This window comes from Crocodylus siamensis, chromosome 14 (genome assembly GCF_052110815.1).
Source record: "Crocodylus siamensis isolate JL-2025a chromosome 14, ASM5211081v1, whole genome shotgun sequence".
Classification (NCBI taxonomy): Eukaryota; Metazoa; Chordata; order Crocodylia; family Crocodylidae; genus Crocodylus; species Crocodylus siamensis.
In genome coordinates, this window is record NC_143408.1 from 17,814,644 (window position 1) to 17,840,065 (window position 25,422).

Below are 25,422 nucleotides of genomic sequence, written 5' to 3' on the forward strand. Positions count from 1 at the left end.
TGTTTTCAGAGAGTTCAGTTTCCTTTTCCAAGTTTACAGTGAGTACATGGACTTGATTGGAGAAGCATTCAGGGTAGTGTTTAAGCGTATGCCTAACCTGAAGCACATGTGTGAGTCCTGGAAGTATATGCTTGAAGTTGAGCATGCTCTTAAGTGATGGTCCAGTGGGCATCATCTTAGGGCTGGTTGAAAAGTGCTGACTTTCAAAATTTTCTAACAAAAAGGGGACATATTTTGATTAAAATTTTTATGGAAAATGTTTCCTGTATTTTTTTCCAGCTCTACTCTTATCCCTCATTTCAGTGCATTTTTGCTGTTAAGAACTCTCTGACTTTTTTATCCATCTTCCCCCTTGGCTTCCTTCTAACATGAATTATCAAGTTATGCTTTCACATTTCTTTGGACCACCAAGAAAGAATGCTCTGTGCTGGGTTATTGTGCACAGAGGGCAGTGTGGTGCACAGGTAAATTTGAGCAAGGCACTGAATCTTCCTGGACCACATGTATAAGATGGAGAATAAGTGTTCAGCATCTCAATTCCTATTGAAATATAGGGAAACCAGGAGCTTCAGCTGCCTAGCACTATTGAAAGTCAGGCCATATAACACTTGTCTAGCTCCCAGACTGTTGTGAAGATTTAATTAATGTTGGTAAAGTGCTTTTTTCAAACACATCAAGTATTAATATTTAATGACAAAGATCACCCATTGGCCACTTTAGTGATGGCAGTTCTAAAGACATTAAATCCTCTAAGGTCAAAAAGTTAAATACAGCCCAGAGGGCACTACCTAAATATATATATATATATATAATGACATAGGTATTGGGTTCTACATAATTAAAGGCATGGCTTGAGATACACAAGTATGAATGGTCCAGAAAGTGACTTACTGGCTGTACAGTGACAGGAGCCATATGGCAGCAGTATACCATATACCCTGTGCTGGAAGACAGGCAGAGAAAAATACCTATAAGCATAAGCACCACTTACAGAAACTTTCCCCTGCAGGTTCTAGGTTGCTTTGCCTTAGTAAGAGAAAGCCTTAGTAACCTCAGAATGAAGATAAGTCAATTAAGACCCAGAAAGCCATAGTCACTAGGTGCCAGGTTGTGCAGCTCTCACTCCAGCGAGTGAGCCCACTGAATTCACTGCTGGAAATAACTGCTCCTCAGCGTGACTTAGTGAAACACAGGTGTAAGTCGTCAATGGGAAGCTAATCAAAGATAGACCCAAGAATAGATCCCCTGTACTTGATTCTCCATGGGCTGTCAATGAATCCAGTGCAGGGTAAGGCCAAAACCGGGCTAATTTATGGTTTAAGCATTGTAGGATAGGGCCCCAGCAGAGTTTTGTGTATTTTCCCTGCAGAGTGCACTGAATATGCTTGATGGAGTGGTATGAGCAAACCTGAAAAAACTCATAGACTGGTTTTAGTTCCAGTAAATATCGAGTCATCAGCAAATTGTCCAAACCTCCACTTCTGCTCGGACATCTTTTCCCCAGAATATTGTGCTCTTAAACTTGGTTTTCAAAATGGGTACAGAGTGGTGGTTGAGGAGGAGGGTAGGGGAACAAAGAGGTGACACTGGACCTCTCTGAGGTTCAAAAGTATTTGGGTCATTGGTTTTGGTTTGATGCGCTATAAAGTTTAGATAGTTGCAGAAATTTGGGATCCACAGCCAAGTTCCAAACTGAGACATCTCCAAAGTTTAGGGATGTCTGGATCCTGGAGGTTCTTGTTAATATGCCAGTCATCCCACAGGTTAACAGATATATGTTTTGTAAAAGATAATTTCTACTGCAAAGACCTTACAAACTCCCAGTAGGCCAGACAAAAGCTGGAAGGGGAAGACAGAAACGGAGCGAGGAAGTACAGCAAGTCAGTGCTGGAGGGTGTTAATAGCAACCAGCCTTCCTGATTCCTAGGTCAGTGCCTGATCCCATGAAACAGGGCTGTCCAACTTCTCCATGGCAGGGGGAAGGGGAGGGGGCGCAGGCTCCCGGGCTGCATGCGGCAGGGGCCACACAGCATGGGGGCAGCTTTGCTGGGAACCGCTAAGCCTGTCCTCCTTCTCATCACACACTCATCATCTCCCAACCATGTACACAGCCCAACTCTCCTCCCCCCAGCCACATGCAGCCCAGACAGTCCGGTCCTTCTCCTAGCCACATGCATAACCTGGCTCCTCTTTTAGGTGCACACGCAGCACGGACAGCCTAACTCCACTCCAAGCTACACATGCAACCTGGCTCCCCTCTCCCTGGCTGCAAGCAGAGTATAGACAGCATGGACCCCTCCTTAGGGTCGCTTCCATTGCACCACCCTGCCCCCAGGAGCCGGGGAAGGAGCAAAATCTGGAAGGATGGGACAGGGACAGGGGCTGCCATAGCAGTAGGAGCAGTAGCTGATCAGGCGCATGAGGGCCACAGGTTACCCCTCAGGGGCTGCATGTGGCCCATGGGCCACCAGTTGGACAGCCCTGCCTTAGAACAAGCTGCCTCGGTCTGTCTGGACCCCATACCACTTGAAATTTATGTTTCTCTCGATCTCTCCTCAGCCCGATGTTATCTCACATTCTCTAGAGTCTAGACTAAGCTGCTGGCACTAGAAATTCTGAGCTGTAAAACTATAGTTGTAGAGAAAGGTATTTATTCACAAGTAATAGTCCCCCTTTGTTAACTCCAAGACACTCCAATTTGGGCCCTGGCATAGTGAGGGGGTGAATATGTAACATCCCCCCTGCCAAAGACAGTCAGAGAAATCCTCAAAATTGCAAAGGCAGAGAAAATAAAACAGATGATTGTAAAAAGTTCTTCCCTGTGGAGAGTGACAAAATCTTTCTGTGCATTGAATAGAGGATTGAAGGTTCAGCTTGTTTTTCCTTGCATATAGCCAGCCACTGTGGTAGGACCAGGAACCTTTGGTCTTTAGAAACGCCTTTTAAATATGGTTACGGACAGAAAATGATTGTAGAGAGCTCAGAGTCAATATTCAGTGTATACGCATCACTGAAGTGCGACTTGCTTACTGTCATATCACTCTCTCTTGTTCTTACAGTGTTTCTAGCTGAGCCCAAACCAGGAAACTGTGTGAGTTTTCCTTGCCAATGAGCTTTGAGCACCCTTGGGAGAAGCCTCTAAACTTTTGGGGGGTTTCTCCAAGGCAAACCTTCTAAACTAATCTGCCATTCTTCTCTCATGGGGTTAGCTTTTCACTGAAAATGGCTCACGCCTAGCAAAGTAGTCACTGTTTTTCTGAACCCTTCCTCTACGACTGCATCAGGGTCCTCTCATACAGAAGGACGTGAAGTTAATGAGTACAGAATACAAACCGTTGGTCAGGGTGTTACTCAGGTGATGCCCCTATAACTCCTCCCTTGCATGTTTGGTGGTACTTTCAGTCTGAGCTAGCTGGTTCTTCAGGGACTTTGTGCTAAGTCCACCCGCTTCTTTCACTTTGTGCTGAGGTTATGAAGTGAGCTACTTAAGTGTTAATGGTACTTCACTGTGTTTCCATAATCTCAGAAGGCCGGGCAATGCATTCACAACACTAGTCAGGACACCATAACACAGATGTGTCCTTGCAGCAAGGCTGCTCACACCCACACTAAGCTAACCTGGATGCTAATCACCCACGGTAACTTGTCTATGAAGGTATACCCTTCAAGTTGGTGCAGATCCCTGGCAATTTTCCCAGGGTAATATAGCATGGGCAATAGAGCGTGGACCTGAGTACTGTAGCATTGGGAAATCAGGGGTCTCTTTAAAAGAGAGAGCTTGCTCTGTGTTGAAACTGTCTTGCTCCTTCTCTGTCATCTGTGTTACTCCATAGACATCCTACCAACTTTTCTAAAGTTGCCACTATTTTAGGAAAGCATCAGTGTGTAGAAACCCAAATCTGTCTGATTTTCACACGTGCTGAATACTAGAAGCTCCCACTGACTACAGCTGAAGTGCTGGGTGCTCAGCATTTCCAAGAACCAACCTATACAGGGGCACAATAGGGCTAAGTCCAGAATTTCTGATGGTTTATTCAAGGGAAACTCTCATTGAAGTCAATAGGTCCCAGTTCCTCAAAGATATACCCATATAGGAGTCGGGGACATAAACACCTTGGGGAACTAGGTGTAGGTGTTTTGCCTGAAAGAGGCCTATGGCTCAGCCTTGTAAAAGCACAAGGTGTTATCATTAAAATTCATATTACATTTTTGTTCATTATAAGGATTCAAAGGTGTTTTCTAACTTCACACAGGATCATTTTAGTGGCAACAGCAGCAATAGGCTTTCTGCTATAGCTTATGTGCTGCCTGGAGAAGGCAGGGGGTGGGTTTTGCAGGGAATTGAGCTTGCCTATGTTGTTCTGCAAGCTCCCATAGATGGGACTTGCCGCATTATGCCAAGAATGTGATTAAAACTTGGAAAAGCTGAAGCCAGCATATTCCCAGAGGCAATATAATGTAACGTATATGCCACAGTAATGCACACAAGACCCCTGTCTCAGGCTCAGCCTGGTCAGCTCAAAGACAAAGCTCTGGAGGTGACAGCATGGGGTGGGACTTCGACCAGCTATGGCTTGCCTTGTTAGGTTACATTAGCACCTTTAACACTGTTTCCCTGTTGCCTGTCTATCCCAAGCTCCATGTAACTCTAGATTTCAGTAGGACGGAAAATGTACCTGCTGGTACCCTGTGCTGAAGCCCAACACTTCTCAATCAGGTTAGCTCTTAGGAACATAACGTAGCCCCAGGTTAGGCACATCTCTGTTTTTTGCCTATTCAGAATGCTCTAAATCTCTGGCACCCACTATTGCGAACCATTGGTTTAAACCCCATTAAGGCCACTTAAATCCTTTATTCTTCCAAGAGAAATGAGCTGAGTTGCAGATGGGTCTTTAAAATGGGGTTTGTAAAAGATGAGAATCTATCTGCTGCCCATGGAAGTTAAAGACACCTTGACACCGCTCCGTGTTTATGCCCAGCCTTAGATACCTGGAGATGTACCAGGAAGGTTGCATGCCATTTGGCTCCTCTCCTATATACCCACTAATACTTGTTTTGGTGTTTGCATGGTGTAACCCACTAATGAGAACATGTCAGAGGTTCTGTGCTGCAGGGGGAATGTGACTGTTGAGCCACACCTAAAGAGCCATGTTTCTTTAGCTTGAACAGTAGATGTTCATGCTATTTCGTTTTACAAGTTCCTGGTTCACTGCCCACTGTGACAGCCAAGAAGTTAGCTGCCACACCTGCATTTCTTCCCTTCTGTGCTGTCTGGCTAAGGGGAACTATACCCTGAACCAGTAAAGTGTGTTAGACGGACATGCAAGGTTACTGTTACCGAGCGTAATTCATTTTGATCACTGCTGTAGGTGGGTCCCCATGCCAGAGAATCATGTACACACTTGCTTCACCAAGAAAACAGACCTCCCCATCTGGTACTGCCTATGTGCATTTGCCCCTTTCAGCACTGGGACCGGCCAGTCCCAATTAGGCCTATCAGGTAGGCTAAGACATATTCAAATTCATCTCAGGCACTGGCCTGCTGAGTGAAAAAACTTCCTTCGCAGTCTATTTCAGTTTGGCAAATTTGGTGTTCAACTAAATGAAAACATCTGCAGAAAGTATCTTTCCCTCCCAATTAAAGATTTTTTCCCTTGCAAATCCCCCCCAATTAACTGTTTTGGTTTATGGCTATTTTTGTTCCTGTTTTGATGAAAAATCAAGATTTTACCAGAGTAAGGAAAAAACTTGTTGAGCCAGCTGTATTGCCCAATGCATGGGGCAGAACACATTGTATGTGTTTGCCCATGCAGCAGGCAGTGGTCCTGAACCCAGGGGAGCAAGAGTTAAGGTTCACATTGCTGCAGACAGTATCCCTTCATCTCACCCGTGAAGATCCCCTCAGATTCTTAGCTGCTGAATTTAGCCGACTCTCTTCATCCCAATCCCTGGAGAGCAAAACTGTTATACATTAAGCAGCCCAAATGTTTGGGCATCACTAGCACCTTTTGCTATAAAGGGAAGTCCCAGCCTTTGTGCTGTGATGAGCCAAAGAGGTCAATAAAGGCTCCTTCCTGCCTATGTCATTTCAGAATCCCTGCCTGACACCACTTTAGCTTCAGCAAAGCAGATAATAGATTAATAACCACATCCTCCCTGGAATGGAAAGGTCTTTGCTTCACCTAAAAATGGAGGTGCAAGAAGAAGTCTGGATTTTTGTAAGCCTTCTCAAAATGTAGTGTATATAGGCTGACAGTGTTCACCGGTGCATGTGTCTAAACTCTTAATTCCAGCAAAATGATGAGATTTCTGACAAAGCCTTAGCATGACGCTGGCCAACCCCCAACTGAGTTTTTATAGGTTTCTTATAACTGCAACTTTGGTATAACATAAAGTTCTGTTTTTTGTTGTTTAGGGACAGCAGGACCTCAAAGGCAGCTTGCATAGGGGGTGATGGCAGAGCTGTGAGGATACATACCCCTTGACCTAACAGTTATATCCCAGTTTACCCCAGGCTTAGACGGACTTGAATATTGGGCTGATAATGCTAATCCACCTTCATGCAGTGCTTTGAGATCTGCAGAGGAAAAGGCATTGATGATAATCAATGCAAAACATTGAGGCAGGCCACATTTCTAAGTGGGGTAAACAGAGAGGGGTCCAAGTGTTTGCCTAGGAGGTATCCTGCTATGACTCTCATGATGATAGAGTGAGCCTTTCAATATTTCTCCTTTGGCTTAAAGCTTTGGCGCCAGGAATCTTGGACACAGGGACACATCCAGGTAGTCACCTACCTGCCTTTGCTTTGGAAAATTGTCGGGCCCCAGCCCTATAAGGGAAATCCAAACAGACGAGTCTAGGTGCCTGTACAGCAGGGGTGGGCAAAAAGCAGCCCACGGGCTGGATGCAGCCTGCCAGGCCATTCTGTCTGGCCTGCGGGGCCCTTAAAATTTTTAGAAAATTAGTATTTATCTGCCCATGGCTGCCTATCATGCAGCCCTTGCTAGCTTGCCAAAACTCAGTAAGTGGTCCTCCGCCCAACATAATTGCCTGCCCCTGCTGTACAGTCAGTAGAGAGGCAAAGGCACTTATATCCTCTAGAAACAGAATGGGGCGATTAGGCTCCTAGACCTGCTTGTAAGGGTAGGCACCTCCTGGTTTGTGTGAAACCAGTGTTCATCTCTTGTATTAACACCTAGTGGGTTGGGGGTCAACCTTTCTGGCAGGCCTGCCACAAATTAGCTCTGTACCCTGCCCAGATGCCACTCCCATCCCCTTCCTCTGCCTGACCTTCTGCTTCTTGCCCAACTTCTACTATGCTGCCTGCCCCCCTGTGCCTACCATCTCTCACATAGAGAGGCTCGCTGTGCCACCTGTCACCCATGCCACAGGTTGGCTACCTCTGGCCTACTGGTTACAGCACACAACCAGAAAGGAGACCTGGGTCATAGGCCCTTTTCAGCATGGGGGGATTCAAACCTACATTTCCTGCTTCCCAGGAGAGTATACTGCCCACCATGCTCTCAAACAGGCTAGGCAAGGGCCTTGCTGGAGGTGAACCGCTGCACAACCAAGACTAGAAAAGTTTGGGGCCACCAGACAAGCAAGCACTTTGGTGAAGGCACTCTCAGCAAATGAGTGGTGGGGGCTTGAGGGGGGTCAGTGACTCCCTGCTCCCAGAGTTATTTCTGGTTGTTATCCAATGACTGTCTAATGCAAAAAAACCCTCTAGAATTTATTTTGAACTCTGATATTTTATAAGCTTCTTACTTTTTGGAACCTTCCATGAATTTTGAGCCCTTGGTCTGGGAATTGGGAGCTTAGATACTGTCTACAGGCCTAACCAATGCTGGGCCTAGTGTTTCGTCTGACAGCACGCCAGCACTTTAAGCAAAGTGAAGTATTGCATGTATGACCCACTGCTGAGTATGGGTTACAGGGCTTCTCAGTGTTCAGTCCACAACGGAGACAGGCCTCTTATGGCTGCAGCTTTGGAGACATGCCTCATTAGCGTATGCTAATGTTGCTCATGCTTGAAGTTGGAAGGACCCCAGTCCAGTGACTGGGTATTCAGTCAAGATGACAGTTGTGACCTCTATGGTTAACTTAGCTACATAAAGAAGGTATATATCTTGTCAGAGGTGCTTGGAATAAGAGTGGGGTCTGCCTGAGCCTTTATAAGCTTGGCCTTTGCCAGTTACAAAACCCAAGCACACCAATTCAAGCAAACTAAGGCTTGAAAACCATGTCAAAATTTTGAATTTCACCACAAAAAAGGGGAATAATCACCTGTTATTCCCATTTCCAGAAACGAATAGCTTGTCACTTCATAAGTCTAACATTTCCCACAAAATAAATAAACGATTCTCATTGAGTGTAAAGTAACACATATTTTATCCCACCGCAAACATCATAACTCTGACCGGCCCTGAATGCAAGTCCTTCAGCAGTAACCGCAAAGTATAAGCACTGCAAAAAAACCTTTTGAAAAAGGTATATAAAAATGATGTACACATTCAATTGACAAAGTTGAGCTACCCCATCTGGGTCTTTCGGCTGTTTGTGGAGTACGAATAGATAGTCAGGTGGGCAGGTAACTGGGGATATAAGATGGCAGGTGAGAACGCTTATCACAGCTCGGTTATAGCAGTCAGCGAAGTATGTAGCAGCTACCTTTACTACTTTACCGGGCCTCCTGTTAACTTCAGCTCTTGCCCCACCCAGATCAGACACCAGAAAAAGAATCCACCAGTTTTGCATAAGGGTTGATGGAGCCCGGCGCATCTGATTCAATCTGCGATTGTGGCAGATGTCACTTTCAGGCAGGGCCAGGCAGCTGTGGGCCCGCACAGCTGCTCGCCAGCTCAAAGGGAGAACGTGAGTGGAGTTGCCAGTTTAGTCATGAAGCTGGGCTCTTGTTTTTTCTCCTCAGGAGGCTCTGTCGGTGGTGAGTGACGACCAATCCCTCTTTGACTCCACGTACGGTGCTGCCGCTCACCTCCCCAAGGCGGACATGACAGCCTCAGGGAACCCTGACTATGGCCAGCCGCACAAAATCAACCCTTTACCTCCCCAGCAGGAGTGGATCAATCAGCCAGTCCGGGTGAATGTCAAGAGGGAGTATGATCACATGAATGGATCCAGGTAAGGAAGGACACGTGCATGTCCATGTACATCCATTTGTCTATCTGGCATGTTACTGTTTCAGCGAAACCTTGAAATGTGCATAAAAGGTATCTCATCCATATATATGGTCTAGGGCTTCAGCTATACAAACGCAACACGTTACTTAGGTTCACATCTTGCTTCTGTTGGGTTCACAGGGGCTTTGTCATTATAGTTTCATAGTTTCTAGGGTTGGAGGGGACCTGAGTAGATCATCAAGTCTGACCCCCTGCCATGGCAGGAAAGAGTACTGGGGTCAAACAACCCCAGGAGGGGGGAAAATCCAGTCTCCTCTTAAAGACCCCCAGGGTCGGAGCCAGCACCACTTCTCTTGGAAGTCGGTTCCAGATCCTAGCTGCTCTGACTGTGAAGTAGCGCCAAATATTGACTTTAACAGAGTGAGGATCTGTCCTCTTGTACTCTTGCGATGACTATCTCCATCTCCAGGATCCTTGACTGTTGTAAGAGTTCAGATTTGAAGCCTCCCAGCCGTAGGTGGTGATGCAGGCACTGACGTAGATGTTGCATCTTGCCCTTGTATCCAGTGTCCCACTGGTGCTACAGTGCACTGAATTCCCAGAGTCAGTCAGCAGTGAAACCAGCACTTCCAGGGGATGCTAGTGGAAGCTGTATTGCTGGAGATCTTGTTGGCCATTCAGTAAGTGGTGCCTTTCACTGTGTGTTAACTCAACATCACCAAAGCACAAGGGGCCATCACATGGCTAGACATGCTGGCTTTTGGAAAGGCCAGAAAACAAAAATGTGGGTCATCTGTGACCATCTCCAAGTTATATTAGTGTAAAAGCTCCCATGTCCTCTTGATAAACTGAGTATCCTATTATTTGAACGGGGCAGGAAAGAATGATCCCATCCCATGACAATTTTCAAGATTTCGATATTTTTCCCCATCCCAAATTGGGATGAAAAATCCAAATATTGAAACTTTCTGCAAATTAAAAACAGGGGGAAAAAATCAGATTGGGTCAATCAACACATTTTCATTCAATAATTTTAAAAATATTTCAATTTGTTTTAAATTAAAGCTTTTTATAGTTCACCGTAAATTAGCTGAGACTGAATTACAACATCATTTTGAACTAAACCCAGAGCTTTTTCATTTAAAAAGTCTTGAAAGTGTTAGTAATAGCAAAACTTTTTCCCAGTGCTTTTCCTAAATGGGAAATTAGTCAGCATTGGCCCTGTTCTGGAAAACAGGTTTAGTTTCAACAAATGGGGAATTCCCAATGAAAAAAGAAATGTTTCATTAAAAAAATTCCTAACCAGCTGCCATCCAAGTGCTGGCTGGTTGTTATTAGAGACCAGCCGTTTGGATGGTTGTGTCAAGTGCCAAATGACCAATGCACTTGCAATCTCTCGTGACTCTATCACGAGTCTTGTGATATTTGGAATTTCCCCCAAAACCACTGTTCTTGGCATACAGAAAATATCGGAAGCGCTCCGCTTTTGGATTATAAAAAGGTGTTTCCAATTCTTCTGGTTCTGGAGAAAAGGTTGAAAACATGGCCCAGGTGTGGCCTAACTATTAAAAAATCTAGAAGGCAGATTAAAAACAACCCAAAGCATGTTGTTGTTGTTATTCTTAATCTCATCATGTTTAAGACAGTCATGTGGGGGAGGGAGGGGCTGACTTGTGGTTTTGAGATGCCTTCATGTTGGCTGTGGCACCAAAGGGGGCTAGGAGGAGTCGAAGCAAATTGCATGTGTGACTTGAGATTTTTGCACCCAAGTCTCCAGAAATTAAAACACTGCACAAGTCTCTGCGCCCCATTTTAGCCTCCATTACAGTCGTTCTAGCCGTGGATCCCAGTCGCAGCTGGTTGGGCTCAGCAAAGGGATTCTCTTCTTTGCCTCCTTACGCTTACAGGAGTCCGTCCTGTTAGCCTAGCTGTTTGCCTTAGTTTCTAAGAAGTTTGATCATGAAGATCATTTGAAACAGGAATCATTGCAGCCTACCACTTTTAAATCTCTGGGGAGAAGTTTCATTGGTACTGCGCTGTAAAGAGGGAGAATGATACCTTTCTGTTTCGCTGGCTTGATTCACTGGTGTTTTAACATACACAGCAAAAGGCACTTCAGAAATTGTGCACGTAGATATTTGTGAAACGTTGCTTTATACACCGGGCCTGCTCAATCCCAAACGGTCTTCCTGGAAACAGCAGCTCCTCCAGCGATTTGAAGAGGGGCTGGCAACATCCCTGCTGGTCAGAAACAGAAAGGCTTGCTCCTAATTAAACCAATATGAGAACACAGAACAAAACTGAAACCTCCCCAGGCCTTGCTCGGTTGATAACCCGTTAGCCTGAGAGCTAGCTCCAGGAGATGGAGGCCCAGCATCTGCTTCGATGGCACACCCAACCCCACTTCCTCCTCCCGGCTGACTTCTCTGCCCTCTTCCCCCTGCCTCAGCCCCAGTTCATTGTTATGGCTTGGACCACTTCAGTCACCTGTTCCTCTGCCCATCAGCTGCCTGGCAATACTGAGCGGCAAACGCCAATCTCAATACAGATTAACTCGAACTGTGGACTGAATAACAAAACCTCTTCCCTCCCACCCTTCTCTCCCTCTCTCTTGTTTCTCAAGCGCACCCTCTTACTGGGCTCCAGCTGCCTCATTAGAGAGAGCAGCCTTTATTCTGCGCTTCACCTGTGCTTGAAGCACTAGTGTTTTCTGCATGACAGGAGAATGGCTTGTATACACTAGGGAGTTATAAAGCTATATGAATCCTGACAGTGGAGGGAGCTGGATGGGGGTAAGTGACAGTGTCCAGCTTTTCTTCTTTTTCTTAGCAACTAGAGACTGGGCCAGTTGTGGTGACATTTAGTGCACCGAGTTGCCTTGGTCTCAGGTAGGGCAGGAAGATGGATGTTAGAGGAGTAAAGAGCTTTCCCCTGGCTGTTCTTGAGACCTGTCCTCCCACCTGATACAGTGCAGCCACAGCAGACCTTTTAGCCTGCAAACACTATTTCAAGAAGCACTTGCTTTCCAGTCTAAATCAAATCTGCCTATATCACATCCAAAATAGGGGCTGGGGAGAATTCCCTGTGGATTTGGCATATATTTAATTGTGTATTGCATATTCAGTCAGCGGCAGCTCAGCACCTGTCTTTTCCTGGAGACTGGGAACTATAGACCAGTGTAGGATTTGGGGGCTAGAAGCTTTGTGGAAGTTGCAAGCTATATTTGCAGATCAGAGTGTAATTCTTGCAGTGACAAATTACGTGCATGCACACATGAGCAGCAGGTTGCACAGGCAAGCATCCCCTGCCAGAGTCAAATTTTGCAGTGCTTAACATGTCTGAACAGGAAGTGGTTAAAATCAACAAACATGGAGAATTTAAAATTCTTGAGCACTTTAAGCCACCTTGTGCATCAGAAGTGGAGTATGGTCTTGTGGTTATAGCACCAGCCTATCACTAAGGAAGTGGAGGTTCCAGCTACTCCACAAATCCACTTTATCACCTGGAGTAAATCATTTAATCTCTATGCATCGATCCTCTATGCATAAATGCAGAGAATAACCTTTCTTTTCCCCCTGCCTTTGTTTCTTTTGTCTTTTTCGATTGGAATCAACTTAGGAAAGGGGCGAGCTCGTGTAATGCCCGGCTGAACAGCCCTCTATTTCAGTTAAGAGCTGTACATGCTCTCATGATGCAAACAGAGCTGGTTTGATTTTTTAAAAAAAATAATTAACATTTTAATTTTGATTATTTAAAAACGATTCCTTTGGAATTTTGAACTTCAGTGAAAAAACATGACGAGTGTTTTGCAAAAATGCAAGTCACAGATGCATCCCATTTTTTCAGTGAGGCATTCTCACTGTCAATAAAATATTTGAATTGCAATCGGAAAATATATATGAATTCTTCACAAAAGTTTTCATCAGACGTCCCAAATTTTCATTTAACCCTAATACAAAAAATAAAGCAGAACACAGGCATCTCAAAACTCTGCAGCCTTTAGCATTGTAATAGAGATAAAAGCCTTTGAAAATACGTTTCTTCTGTATGCCATGACGACAGTATCGATATAAGCATGTAAATAATGTAGGATAATATTTCAAAGTGTGTGTTGTGTGCATGTGTCTGAAAGAATTTAGCTGTGTAATTCCCACTGACATTAATGAGTTTTGCCTGGCTAGGATAATCAAGTCAAGCTTTGAAAATATCTCCCAACTCCAAAATATTAAAATAACATTAAAGTTCAGGGAACTCATAACAATTTTTATAGCATAATAAATGTTGCCACAAACAGTTTCTAAGTAAAACAAAAGGACTCCCTGCACTCAGTATGTCTTTTCTGTTTTCTCTTCACTGAAGTCTATAAAAATAGGAGATATCCCTTTAAGTAACATGTGTGCCCTCTGGTGGTACACACTTGATGTGCTGTCTTAGCCGGAGTAGCAGTGTGTATTGGTGTAAATAGCTCTTGCATATTGGAGTAAACACAATATTTGGAACCTACTATGTCCATATAGTTTCCTTATACCATTATTGTCATTGTGTAAAAGAGAAAACAACATCCTTTCTGTAATAGGAATCAGAATCGGAATCTTTTATTAGACCAACTAGATATTTGCAAAAAAAAAATATTTATTTGCAGGCTTTGGGGCACAGGCACCCTTCATCAGGCATAGGATATTGCAAAGTTTGTAAAAGTTTTCCTAGCTAGAAACGAAAATTCATATTTCATTTCTCTAATCTCGCTCTTTTTCCATCTGTCTTGCTGCACCTTTTTCTAGCTTTACAGTGCAGACTCAGTTATCAAAATTAAGTTTCTTAGGGCATCTCAATCCATCATATGGGCATTTATATCAGAATTTGACCTCAGCTGAAATGCTGGTTGCCTGTTACAAGAAGCTTGGGGTAGCTTTGGCCTATCGCTGTAAACTAGCAGAAAGCAGTATCTGCTGTCTCTTCCTTCCTCAGATTCTGGGGAAATTTCAGGTATGAAGTTTATAGCTCAGACCAGGGAATCAGGACTTAAATACATAAACAACCTATTTGCATAGTCAGGGCAGTGTTGATTTATGGCTATGGACTGGAGCTGAGCAGATAGGGTTCAGGACTCAAGTTTCCTACAAGTTCATGGCGAGTCCTTGGACAAGTCACTTAATTTCTTTGTGGTTCAGGTTCCCATCTGTAATGGGGACATAATCCTCCTCCCCCAGTGATTCAGAAATCAGGATTCCTGTTCCTTGGGGGATTCAGCCATTTTTTAAAAAAATGCTCATTCTGAGTCTGAACAAAAAGGCAAAATGCCTAACTGCACAGCGAACCAAACACACCAAACTATTTTGATCCTAAGCAGTTCAAAACATTTTGCTTTCAAGAAGTTAAATCTTTGCAAGGTGAAAATATGTCATTTCATTTTCAAGTTTACATTGTGTTAACATATGAAATACCATATGCCTTCCATGCCCTAAACATGTCAGTTGAATATTTAATATTTTAATGTATTAATTTGAAATGTATCAATACAATAATGCAGCAGTAAAACATTTTTACCTAACAAAGTGAAGTGATTTCACTACTCTGGACTCCTTTAAGTCTACTTTGGACTCTTTTAAGAGACATTTGGATGCTTATCTTGCTGGGATCCTTTGACCCCAGCTGACTTCCTGCCCGGGGGGCAGGGGACTGGACTCAATGATCTTCTGAGGTCCCTTCCAGAACCTAATGTCTATGAAATCTATGAAATCTATGATTTGGCAAGAGTTAAACAAATGGCAGAAGTCAAAATGTTTTGTTTAAGAGTTTTTTCCGCATGCAAATATTGTTGGAAGTGGCTGTTTGGACCAGCTGTCCTCACAGAAGGTAAATGTTCATGAGATTTTTGAAGGCCACAGCCATGGGGACTACACAAGGAGAAGTGCTTTCTTATTCAGGCCTAGTATGATGTGTTAAGGGGCTGTGTTTAAGAATTGGTCTGTGCTCTCTCTCTCTCACCTAGTTTCTCTGTAAGATCTGAGCCTCATACATTTTCAGGCACTCGTGTCTAATACCACTATTCCTACTTCCTTGCACTCTCCCCCTACCACCATGCACCTTATTTTTGTCACACTTATTTTATTTGTGCTACCAGACTTGTAGAGCCCAAAAGCCTCAATTACCATCCAGACTCCATTGCTCTAAGTGCCATGCATAAAGAGCTTCCATAAATCCAAGAAAGGGGCTGGAAGGCAGCAAGGAGAAGGTACCACATTGAGGACATCTTTAGATACCAGAACATTTAAACAACTGGGAGAAGGGCAGTAATCCCAAAGGCTAGGTACAGACATTATACTGTTACTGGCATAAGTGACTGGAAACCAGTCTATACCCATAATAGAACAGAAGTGTGGCACACACAGACTAATTTAAAAATGGCAGAACCTGGTCTAAGATTTGTGTCCGTCCTACACCCGCAAAGGGTGAATGTGTGTTTTGTTTGCTACCGATCTAAACTATGCCACTTACAGAAAACCATGTAACTTAGATCAGTTCCACCTCAGGCTTTTTGAATGTTATAAGTAGCCAAAGAATCCATCCTGGATTTCATGTGACATCGAATGCAGCTAGGGCAGGGTTTGGCAAGTTGGAGGCAGTGATGGGTTGCTGCCCAATCAGCATGGCTGTGGTAGTTAATTATATTAATACCAAATCACGAATCTATGAATCTATCTTTATCTGTGAATCTATCTGTAAGAGAAGGCTGGATAGGCATCTGGCCGGGGTCATCTGACCCCAGCGCTCTTTCCTGCCCAGGCAGGGGGTCGGATTTGATGATCTGTTGAGGTCCCTTCTGACCCTAGCATCTATGAATCTACGATGCTAACATAAGGAGCTCTCTGTAACCCAGCTGACTACAGGAGGGACGGGGGGGAAAGAAGAATTATGGGGGAGAGAAAAAAGGAGACAATGTGGGGAAAAGAATAAAAAAAGGGAGAAAGCTGGGAACAGACAAGAAGGGAGAAAAGGAGATGGAACGGTAGAAGAAAGGAAAGATAGGAAGGAAAAAAAGAGAAAGGAAATCTCCTGCCAGCCATGGTTGAATGTGTGTTAGAAGTCACTAGAAACTCTTATTTTGCTAATTCAGACTAAAGCCAAGGGCAATTCCTAGACAGAGGCCCTGGTACAGGGAGGGCTTTGTTTCCAGATATCTGGAGATTGGATGAGGTTGCACAGACACACTATTAGTAAGTGCCAGGCTAGCTGCTGTCAGCTTGGGCTAGTCCAATATAAACCTTTCAAAAAAACTGAGCTGTTGGAGTCCCCAGAAACTGCTAGAGTAGCTGTTTTGGATTCAGAGCTGTTGGAAATTGGACAGCCTTGGCCTTTTTGGGTTTTGTACTCCCATCGTGAATGCACTTAAACGACCTTGTGCAAATTGCCTCAGGACTATTTAATTCAGTGGATCTATGACAGTTTATACCAGCTCGGGATCTGACCAGAAAGCCCCTCCCAGTCTGGGCAGCCACTTGAAAGCTTGAAGCAGCAGCCTCTGCAAAGAGCCAAAGAACAATCCAGCATCTGAAATATGTTCGCATAAAACATTTTGAATAATGAGCAAATTTCTACAAATCTAAGTCTGCTCATAGGTAATTAATGAACTAAGGAAGGGGCTGCATTCAGTGAATAACCTATTCACTGCTAATGGCTCTCCCGTGTCCCTTCTGTACTGTGGTTTTTCCCCATACTGAATTCCTCTTTGTTTTGCCCCTCACTTACACCATCTTCTGCTGTGATCCCATCACGTTCCTTATTTAGACAAGGTCAGGTTGGGGCAGTATTTGGATGGAGATCCCCAAAGGGAACCTGGGACCTTCAGATATGCTTCGGTTGGACAGCACTGAGTCAGTTATTGAGTAAATGCCTAGTGTGGTGGCCATGAAAAGAAAGTCCTGCCTGCTTGTGGTTATTTTCCTGAACAAAAGGGTAGCTGATATTCTCCTGCCAAACTCCAGCTTGGATCATTGTAGTCCTTCCAGCCAGCTATGCTTCCCACCTGGGGTTTTACCTTGGGACTAGTGCACCTACCTCCCTTAAGCTCCTTTGCCAATCCCAGCCTTCATTACTTGGGTTATTTGCCTTTGAGGTGAACACAGAAAAGAATAGAAAAGTGAGGACTCTGACTAACCAGCCAAGGGAAAAGAGCTGTGCGGGCTCAGTGCAAAGTCATCATGAAACTGCTTTGGCATGATCTTACAACAGTGTCATTGCTATTTATAGTACACTTGTACACTGCACTGTAGATGTGTCTTTGGCCCTTTGGAGAGAAAATAAAGAAGCCCTCGGGCTCAGAAAGCGCTTGTACAACTAAAGCATGTGTATCAATTCACTCCATGAGGGAGGCTCTGGGCACGTTTCTAACGCAGACTAGATTTTAGAAGATAGTCATGGGAGCAAATCTGGATGATATTGTATCATATGACATATATAATTAAATAGCATTTAAATTTAATTTAATTTAAACTATTTAAAGTAATTATTTAAATTAAATAGTGTACATATTATTGCTGTATTAACCTGTCATACATATTATTGCTCTTTTACATAATAAACCAAATTTCAAGAAAGACGGCTATTTTCCAAGGGGGACACACTCCCAAAGAGTGGTATCTGGGTCACACTAGAGGAATATGGGACTCCCAGCTATCACTGTAACAGACACTGTCACAACTTAGGCAGACACCAGAGGTGAAATCCTGGCTCCGTTGAAGTCAGTGAGGACTTTCCCATTTGAATTCAGTGCAGTCAGGCTTCACCCCAGGTGTGAATTGGAACCAAAAATCCCTCTCTGCAAGTGTTTCAGTCTGGGTCGGGAGGGTTGATCAGGCCCATCTAAAGACGTAAATGTACTTTAAAGTCTAAGTTTAAAGGTCCAGTTACTGAATGGTGCAGACTTGCCTCAACTCCCATTTAACTCAATGGAAGTTAAGGGTGCCAGGCACCTCCCAGTGACAGTCAGCACCAGGCAGAATAGGTCCTAAATCTTAAGCATAGATGGTGTCAGGTATCCAGGTTGTAGCCACGTTGATCTAGAGGAAAAGGCAATCAGGACTCATAGTAGAGATGATATCTTTTACTAGATCAACAAGTTTTTTTGCAGAAAAATAACTTTAATTGCTAGCTTTCAGGCACAAACACCCTTCATCAGGCATTGGAGAAAAGATTGTAAAAGTTCTCCTGGGTAGAAATGAAAGCATCGATGAAATTAAATTTCTGGGTAGAAATGAAAGCATAGATGGTGGCACTATTGCCCTGAGTCTCCTCAGGCCAGTGTGTGTCTCAGAAAAGAATATGACCCCTCAGAGTAGAGCTCTGTTCCTCCCAGTATGTGCAGCATTTAACACCTGACACCGTGCATTTCTGCAGTGAGTTGGAAATGATCAGATTCTCGGTGAAAAGCCTGATGTTCCTGCAGTTGCTCAAACCCTCCTTTGGCTGCCACAGGGACATTAAACCTTCAGCAGTTTGCCTCTCCGAAGGCGGATTTTGGTTCCATGCCTGGAAAAACAGTAGGCAAAATAGTAAAACCTTAAATTCAAACATGTGTAAGTTATACATCTTATTTCCATTTTCAAGCAACATTCCCCCAGCAAGACATGAGGAAAAAATTACCATCTGCCTTAGAATATCTCAGCGGGGCATTTATCTCTCAGTCATGATAACTGCATTTTGGTAATTCCTGCCCCCTCCCCCCACTTCAGATTAAGAAACAAATTTATTTCATGTTGCAAATTGGAAAATCCATCAGCTTTGCTCACAGGGTGGGATTCAATGCACTGTCATGTTCTTTCCCCATTAAAGAGTGGCTTCCACCCAAGCTATGTCTTGCATTTTTGGCAAGGAGGAACGACTGTTTGGTAGCAAATGAACGAGGGTGTCAGTAATATAGATTCCATACCCCCTTCAACCATGCGCATGGCAGACTGCTTATTCTCTCTCCGTGCCTCAGTTCCCTTCCTGCAAAACAAGGGTAGTGATGCTCTTTCATCTCTTTCTACATTGTAAATTCTTCAGTACAGGATATTCTTCCGACTGCCTGGGGGCGCGTCTACACGTGCATATTAATGCGGTGCAATAAACTCTGGTGCTTATTGCACCAGAATTTATTGCTCCCAGGTCCACAGTTATATGTGTGCCCGGGAATGCAACATGTTGAGCCAGGTTGGAGTAGCTCTGGCTGGCAGGGAGCCTAGGGGTCAGCTTGCCAGCTCCCCACAGCTCAATGTGCTGCAAAGAGGATGGTTGCAGCATGAGGGTGCTCCGGTGTGGGGCTAGCCAGCTGGGGCAGCATCTACACATGTGCTGCTGCAGAGTAAATTAGTTTACTCCAGCCTAATAGGGACACATGTCTAAATGTGCTATGCTTACTGTGCAGCTAATTAGTCTACTATGCAGTAAACATCTCGTGTAGCTCTGCCCTGTGTGCATGTGACAGTTGCTATGCTAGGGGCCTGTTGAGCTGTGATCATAAGCCACTACGGCTGGGGCTAAAAAGCCGTGCTCTCTGCAAGCAAGCACAGATGAGAATGATTAACACACGCTTGCTAGGGATGCGTATATACAGCACCTGGCACAGTATGGCCTGAATAACCAGGCACTGCTTTCATACACAAGTATTGGTCACTATGCAGCATGGGCATTTTAAGTGTGTTGACCACCCAGTGCAGTGCCATACAGAGATACCTAAGCAAGTTCATTTAGCATTTCTCAGCAGACATGATTAGTCAGGGTAAAGTGGGGAGAAAGCACTGCGTTTCTTCATGCTATTTATTTTGTGGCAGTGACTCCCATCAAGGATTAGAGCCTTGCATTAGCTGATAGACTAATACAGAGTGAAAAAAGGCCTTGTGCCTAAAAGCTCCCAATCTAGGCTCTAAGAGCAGCACTAATTAAAAGCCCCCAGAGCATCACATATATCAGCGTCCCCGCACTGAAAAGTGGTGGTGGGACTCATCGAACCAGCTTTACTTTAAAGTGCCCCACTGCCATTTTTCAGCGCAGGGACTCTGATACACATTATGCTGAAGTCTCCTGGAGCGTGGTAATTACCACGCTTCTGCAGACTCAATTAATCGATTAATCAAGTAATCACCATAATTACAGTGTGTTGGACCAGCCACCCTGTATAGGAGCCTGGGTTTCTTAGAGGCACTGAGCCCCTGTTAGGTACCCTGGATTTTAGTGGGAATTTGGGGGGCTCCACACTCTTTAAAATCAGCCCTTTTTATATCTGTGTTTCCAACAGCTGGATAGTTAACAAACTTTGTCATGAGGCTTACCAATTGCAGTCCACCTTGGGAATCCAGTTTCGGGCTTCACCTGTCAGGAAGGATGTGGACAGTTTAGAAAGGGTCCGGCACAGAGCAACAAAAATAATTAGGGGCCTGTGAAGAAAGACTTAAGAGGAAAGGCTGAACGGACAAGGGTCATTTAGTCTAGAGAAGAGAAAACTGAGGCAGGATTTGAGAACAGTCTTCAAAAACCTAAAGGGTTGTTACAGAGAGGATAGACATGGGCTTTTGCATGTGGTGTTAAGGAACAGGATTAGGAACAAAGGCCTCAAGCTGCAGCAGGAGAAATTTAGGTTGGAGATTAGGAGGGACTTCCTGATTCTGAGGGTGGTCAAGCAGCACTGGAAGTGGTGACCTAGGGAAATCGTGGCATCTCCATCCTTGGACGTTTTCAAGAGCAGCTTGGACAGACACTTGGTTGGGATGGTTTAGTCAGGGATCATCCTACCTTGAGCCGGGGGCTGGACTAGATGACCTTGTGAGATCCCTTCCAGCCCTAATTTCCTAAGATCTTATATGACTGGCAATATATATGTACAAGACACTATATAGATCTTTCTCCATTTTCTGAACTCCATCCTCTACTGCCATTTCTGTAGCACAGCACCTGTTTTCCTAGAGCAGGGATGCAGGCTCAGCAATGACAAACTTGATGAAACATGTTTCCTTTATCTTTCAGGGAGTCCCCAGTAGATTGTAGCGTTAACAAATGCAGCAAGCTGGTGGGCACTGGGACAGAGTCCAACCCGATGAGTTACAGCACCTACATGGATGAAAAGAACGGCCCTCCCCCTAACATGACCACCAATGAGAGGAGAGTCATCGTCCCAGCAGGTACCATTGGAATCAAACTATTTGTATTTTAATGTCCTTCAAGCATTGATTTAGTAGGGATGGATGTGTAGAAAACCTGTTCATCGGTGAGTTGCAGGAGGCGCACAGAGCTGCACAATCAGAATTTCTGCAGTGTTGGAAATGCCAAGGTTTTCATATTCGTTCTCACCCCAAGTTGGAATGAAACATTGAAATATTGAAATTTTCCTGGACTTCTGCTGGATTGCATCATGCAGCTCATGCAAAGGAGAAAACACAATGCAGCCTAAGAGACAGCCTGGCCACGGAGCCCAATCCAAAGGAGAAGATGGGCATATGAAACACTGAAGCTGTCACTTCCAGGGGCACTTTAATGCTGGGCAGGCTCAAAGTAAACTCTGGTTTTGATTTTCTCAATGGAAAATCAGGACATTTCAATTTTCCAGACATTAAATTTTCCATCCCGCAATAATTCCATAGGAAGATTTTCTGTTATCTCTGAGCCCTTATCCAGTGACTATCCATATACAGCAGGACACACTAAATCTACTTTGAGGCTCAAGGGCTGGGAATCTTTGTAGTACATATTGTGTAAGTTTGGAAGGAGAGGGTGTCTTTCTCCTGCAGCATTGATAAAGGTCTTGGATGCAAGTGTCTTTGCAGAGGAACTTTCCAGTGAAGCAAACTCCTGGCCCCACTAAAATCATTGACAGAAATTCCGCTGATTTCCAAGGGGCCCGAATTTTACCCTGTGTGTGGAAAGATACAGCTGGATGAACTAATGGCAGAAAGAAATGTGCTCGTGGAATGCAGCTGTTTTCTGATCATGAACTGACTCTGCCCAGATGACAATTCCCAAGCATTTGTTTGCCATTTAGACTGAGGACATAAAGCTCGAACTGAATGAGAGGAAGCCAAAACAAGACAGAAGATGAAATTCAGCCCTGGGCTTAAGGTTTCTTTTAAGACCTCTGCATGGGGCTTCACCCTTAGCGGGGAAAATGATCCAATCAGAGTAACAGGAGGGCGCATGTTTTCAGCAGTGGTATAGAGCAGAGGGGAGTGATCTGATGCAGAGAAGGCCACTGAAAAGTAGTTAAGTAGGGTGTATTATAATGGCCGTTAGCCAGCTGTCTGGGAATTATGCCATTCCCTCTCCCCTAACCTTTCCCCCCACCCCCAAAAAAATAAAAAACCCCAAAACTGTGGATAAGAGCTTTAGTGAGGGTGAAAATGGGAGGAAAATTTCCGTAACTTTTTGAGGAAGAGGTAGTTTCATGTCTCCTCCTTTGGCCAGAAAGTGTAAGTGGAGATGTTCCACTTGTGAACATCCACAAATCAAAACTATAAGACACCTGTGAATTGGCTGTGATTTATGCCGGCCTTTGGAAGACAGATATAAATTATATGCCTAGTTCATAATCAGCCAAGATTTCTGATTGGAAAAGATGTAGCTTAATTCATCCAAGAAGTACATTGGTAATATCTTAACCCAACACAGAGTAAAGCACACTGGAGTGGAGACAGGCAACAATAATATCACGTAAGGTGTAAAGCAGTAATGATAGTAAACTTGGAGTAATGTGCCATGAAGTCAGTTTTCTGCTACTATTTGATACTGAAGCTTGATGGGGACAAATAGGCCAGAGTGGGTGAAACAGGAAGCAACTGAATTCTTCAGCTTCTGCTCCCCAGCCTCTGAATAAACCTGCCTGATTTTCAGAAACTTTTGATTCAAGACATCAAGTTTTAAGGCCCTAAATACAGCGGCGGGGCGGGGAGGTGTTTTTTTTAAAGGTCATCAATTGACATTCTCTTTTGATTTTGGGCCCAAATACACCAGATTTGCATCAGTGCATGAGAAGCTGAACGTGAACATGACCAGAACGCAGATATTAAAAAAGAAGTACAACTTCTCAGGGCATTTTAATTGTGCTGAAAGTTAAGATTTATGCAACTTGAAGAGAAGAAGCTCTAGGATTGAAGCTCAGTTTTAAACAGTGTGGGTACTAGTAACAACTAGATAGGAAAATCTCACTATCACTTTCTAGCCTTCCCTGCTGTGATTTTCTTGTGCTATATCCTGCTGTTCCATTGATACACAGCAGCCATGGAGCAGATGTATCTACTGGATTACACCTTCTGTATAAAGAAATCCTTGGGTAGCAGAGGGATGGCAGCCAACTCCCCTACTAAACTCTGCCAAGTATCCCTTATCTATGTCCCTCATTCTGGGCAATTTTTTACCCTACACCTTTGAACATCCTCCTCCTGTGTGGACAAGAACTTGAAGTAGCAGGAAACGTTGATACTTGAGGGATTTTGAATCCCATGAAAAGTAGAATTCCTCTGCTGAAGATGGCCATGGGGGAGAGCTCTGATCTAGAGCCTGACTGCTCAAAAGCCCTGGTGTATCTGAATACAAGGATCTATCCTAAAGGGAGGAGCCTGATCTGAAGGCCAAGTCCTGTTCCAAACTTCCCCAAAGTTCAGGCACGTGGACCTTACAGTTGTGGACTCTTGGTTCATACACAGCTCCAAACACCAGCAATCTTACAAGACAACCTAGTTTGTGGCTTAATTTTTAGACAGGAGACATGAGAAAAATAGAACAGGAAACATCTGAAAATGTAGATACGCTCTGAAAATGACTCTGTAAAACTAATATCACAGCTTGGCACATTTAATTTTCACTGGGACTTTCTGATCCCACACATTCATCTTAAAACTCAGAGGATGGTACCTTTTTTTTAACTACTGCTGCAGCAAACTGTTATTGGGGGGGTCTGAGACTCCAGCCAGGTTCACCCGACGTCTTACACCGTCAGCGGCGGTCAGGATTCGGCACCTGGAACTTTGCTGATAATTGATAATGATGTAGGACTTCCCCCCGTCCCCTCTGTAGCCACATTGATTTTAACAGTGCTAACAGGGGTAAAAACCTGCTCTTGTCAGCAGAGTCGGCAAATATGACTCAGAGATATCTAGCCAACAGATCCAGTAATTTTTTTAGAGATCTTTCACTGACCATAAATATCACACTTCTCAAAAGCTGAAAATGCCGGTTGCTGGGAGTTTTCAATGCTCTTGGGACAGGCTGGCTGGCTTCAGGAGCCCTGATAGGACAGTGTAGTGTAGAGGGACCAGACAGGGTGGCTTGTACATCTCTTCTGAGGCTGGTTTCACTTCTTGGAAGCCTTTTTAAAGAAGTAAAAAGTCATAACTCAGGTATTACTAAGGGTGGCTGAGGGGCTAAGGGATCAGCCAAGCTATCAGTTGAACTGGATTCTGTTCCTGACTCTGCCTTTAAACCCCTCTATCAACATTTGCGTCTCATTTTCCCTACCTGTATAAATGAAGCTAATAATTGTACATCTTTACAAAGCACTCTGGGAATTTGCAGACTGAATATGCTTTATTGTGTAAAAATGGATATTATTAATGGACTGATTGAGTGACTGATAATGTGAAAATGCTGTAAGAAGCAGCAGGGGTACAGGTTGTAGCCATGTTGGTCTGCAAGCAAAAGTAATCGAAGCTCTTGGGGAGGTGATATCTTTTATTAGACCAGTTAGATACTTGCAAAAAAAATTCTTTATTTGCAAGCTTTCAGGCACACGTGCCCTTTCAGACACACGTGCATAGGAGAGCGCAAAGAGTGTAAAATTTCTCCCAGGTGGAAATGCATCCTTTTGTGTTTGATATTGACCTATTCTGTGTTTTTTTCTGCTAGATCCCACCTTGTGGACCCAGGAACACGTGCGCCAGTGGCTAGAATGGGCTATTAAGGAGTATGGATTACTGGAGATAGACACATCCCTCTTCCAGAACATGGACGGCAAGGAACTGTGCAAAATGAACAAGGAGGATTTCCTCCGAACGACCTCCCAGTACAACACAGAAGTCCTGTTGTCGCACCTCAGTTACCTCAGGGAAAGTAAGTGCTGCCCTTGTGTGCTCCGTTGGTGTAACCTCGTGGGTGGGATAGGCAGAGGCAAAGGAGAAGGGGAAGAAGTGAAGAAAGAGGGAGAAAATGGAGAAGAGAGAAAGCTGAGCAAGTGAGAAGGGTAATTTAAAGCTGATCAAATACAATATTACTATGCACTAAGTGTATGCTGTATACCAAGTACTTAGCCTGTGGATTT

General features: G+C 44.2%; 1 protein-coding gene across 9 annotated transcripts in view; it reads left to right on the forward strand.

Moving 5' to 3' along the window:
• The window catches only part of FLI1 (Fli-1 proto-oncogene, ETS transcription factor), a 112,686-nt gene that overhangs the window by 50,495 nt on the left and 36,769 nt on the right, over positions 1–25,422 (forward strand). For all 9 annotated transcript variants that reach the window (XM_090027029.1, XM_090027030.1, XM_090027026.1 and 6 more), the window contains 3 exons: positions 8,933–9,144; positions 21,144–21,298; positions 25,011–25,214. In XM_090027029.1, the coding sequence (XP_089883155.1) occupies positions 8,933–9,144; positions 21,144–21,298; positions 25,011–25,214 (571 nt within the window). The remainder of the gene's footprint in view (positions 1–8,932; positions 9,145–21,143; positions 21,299–25,010; positions 25,215–25,422) is intronic.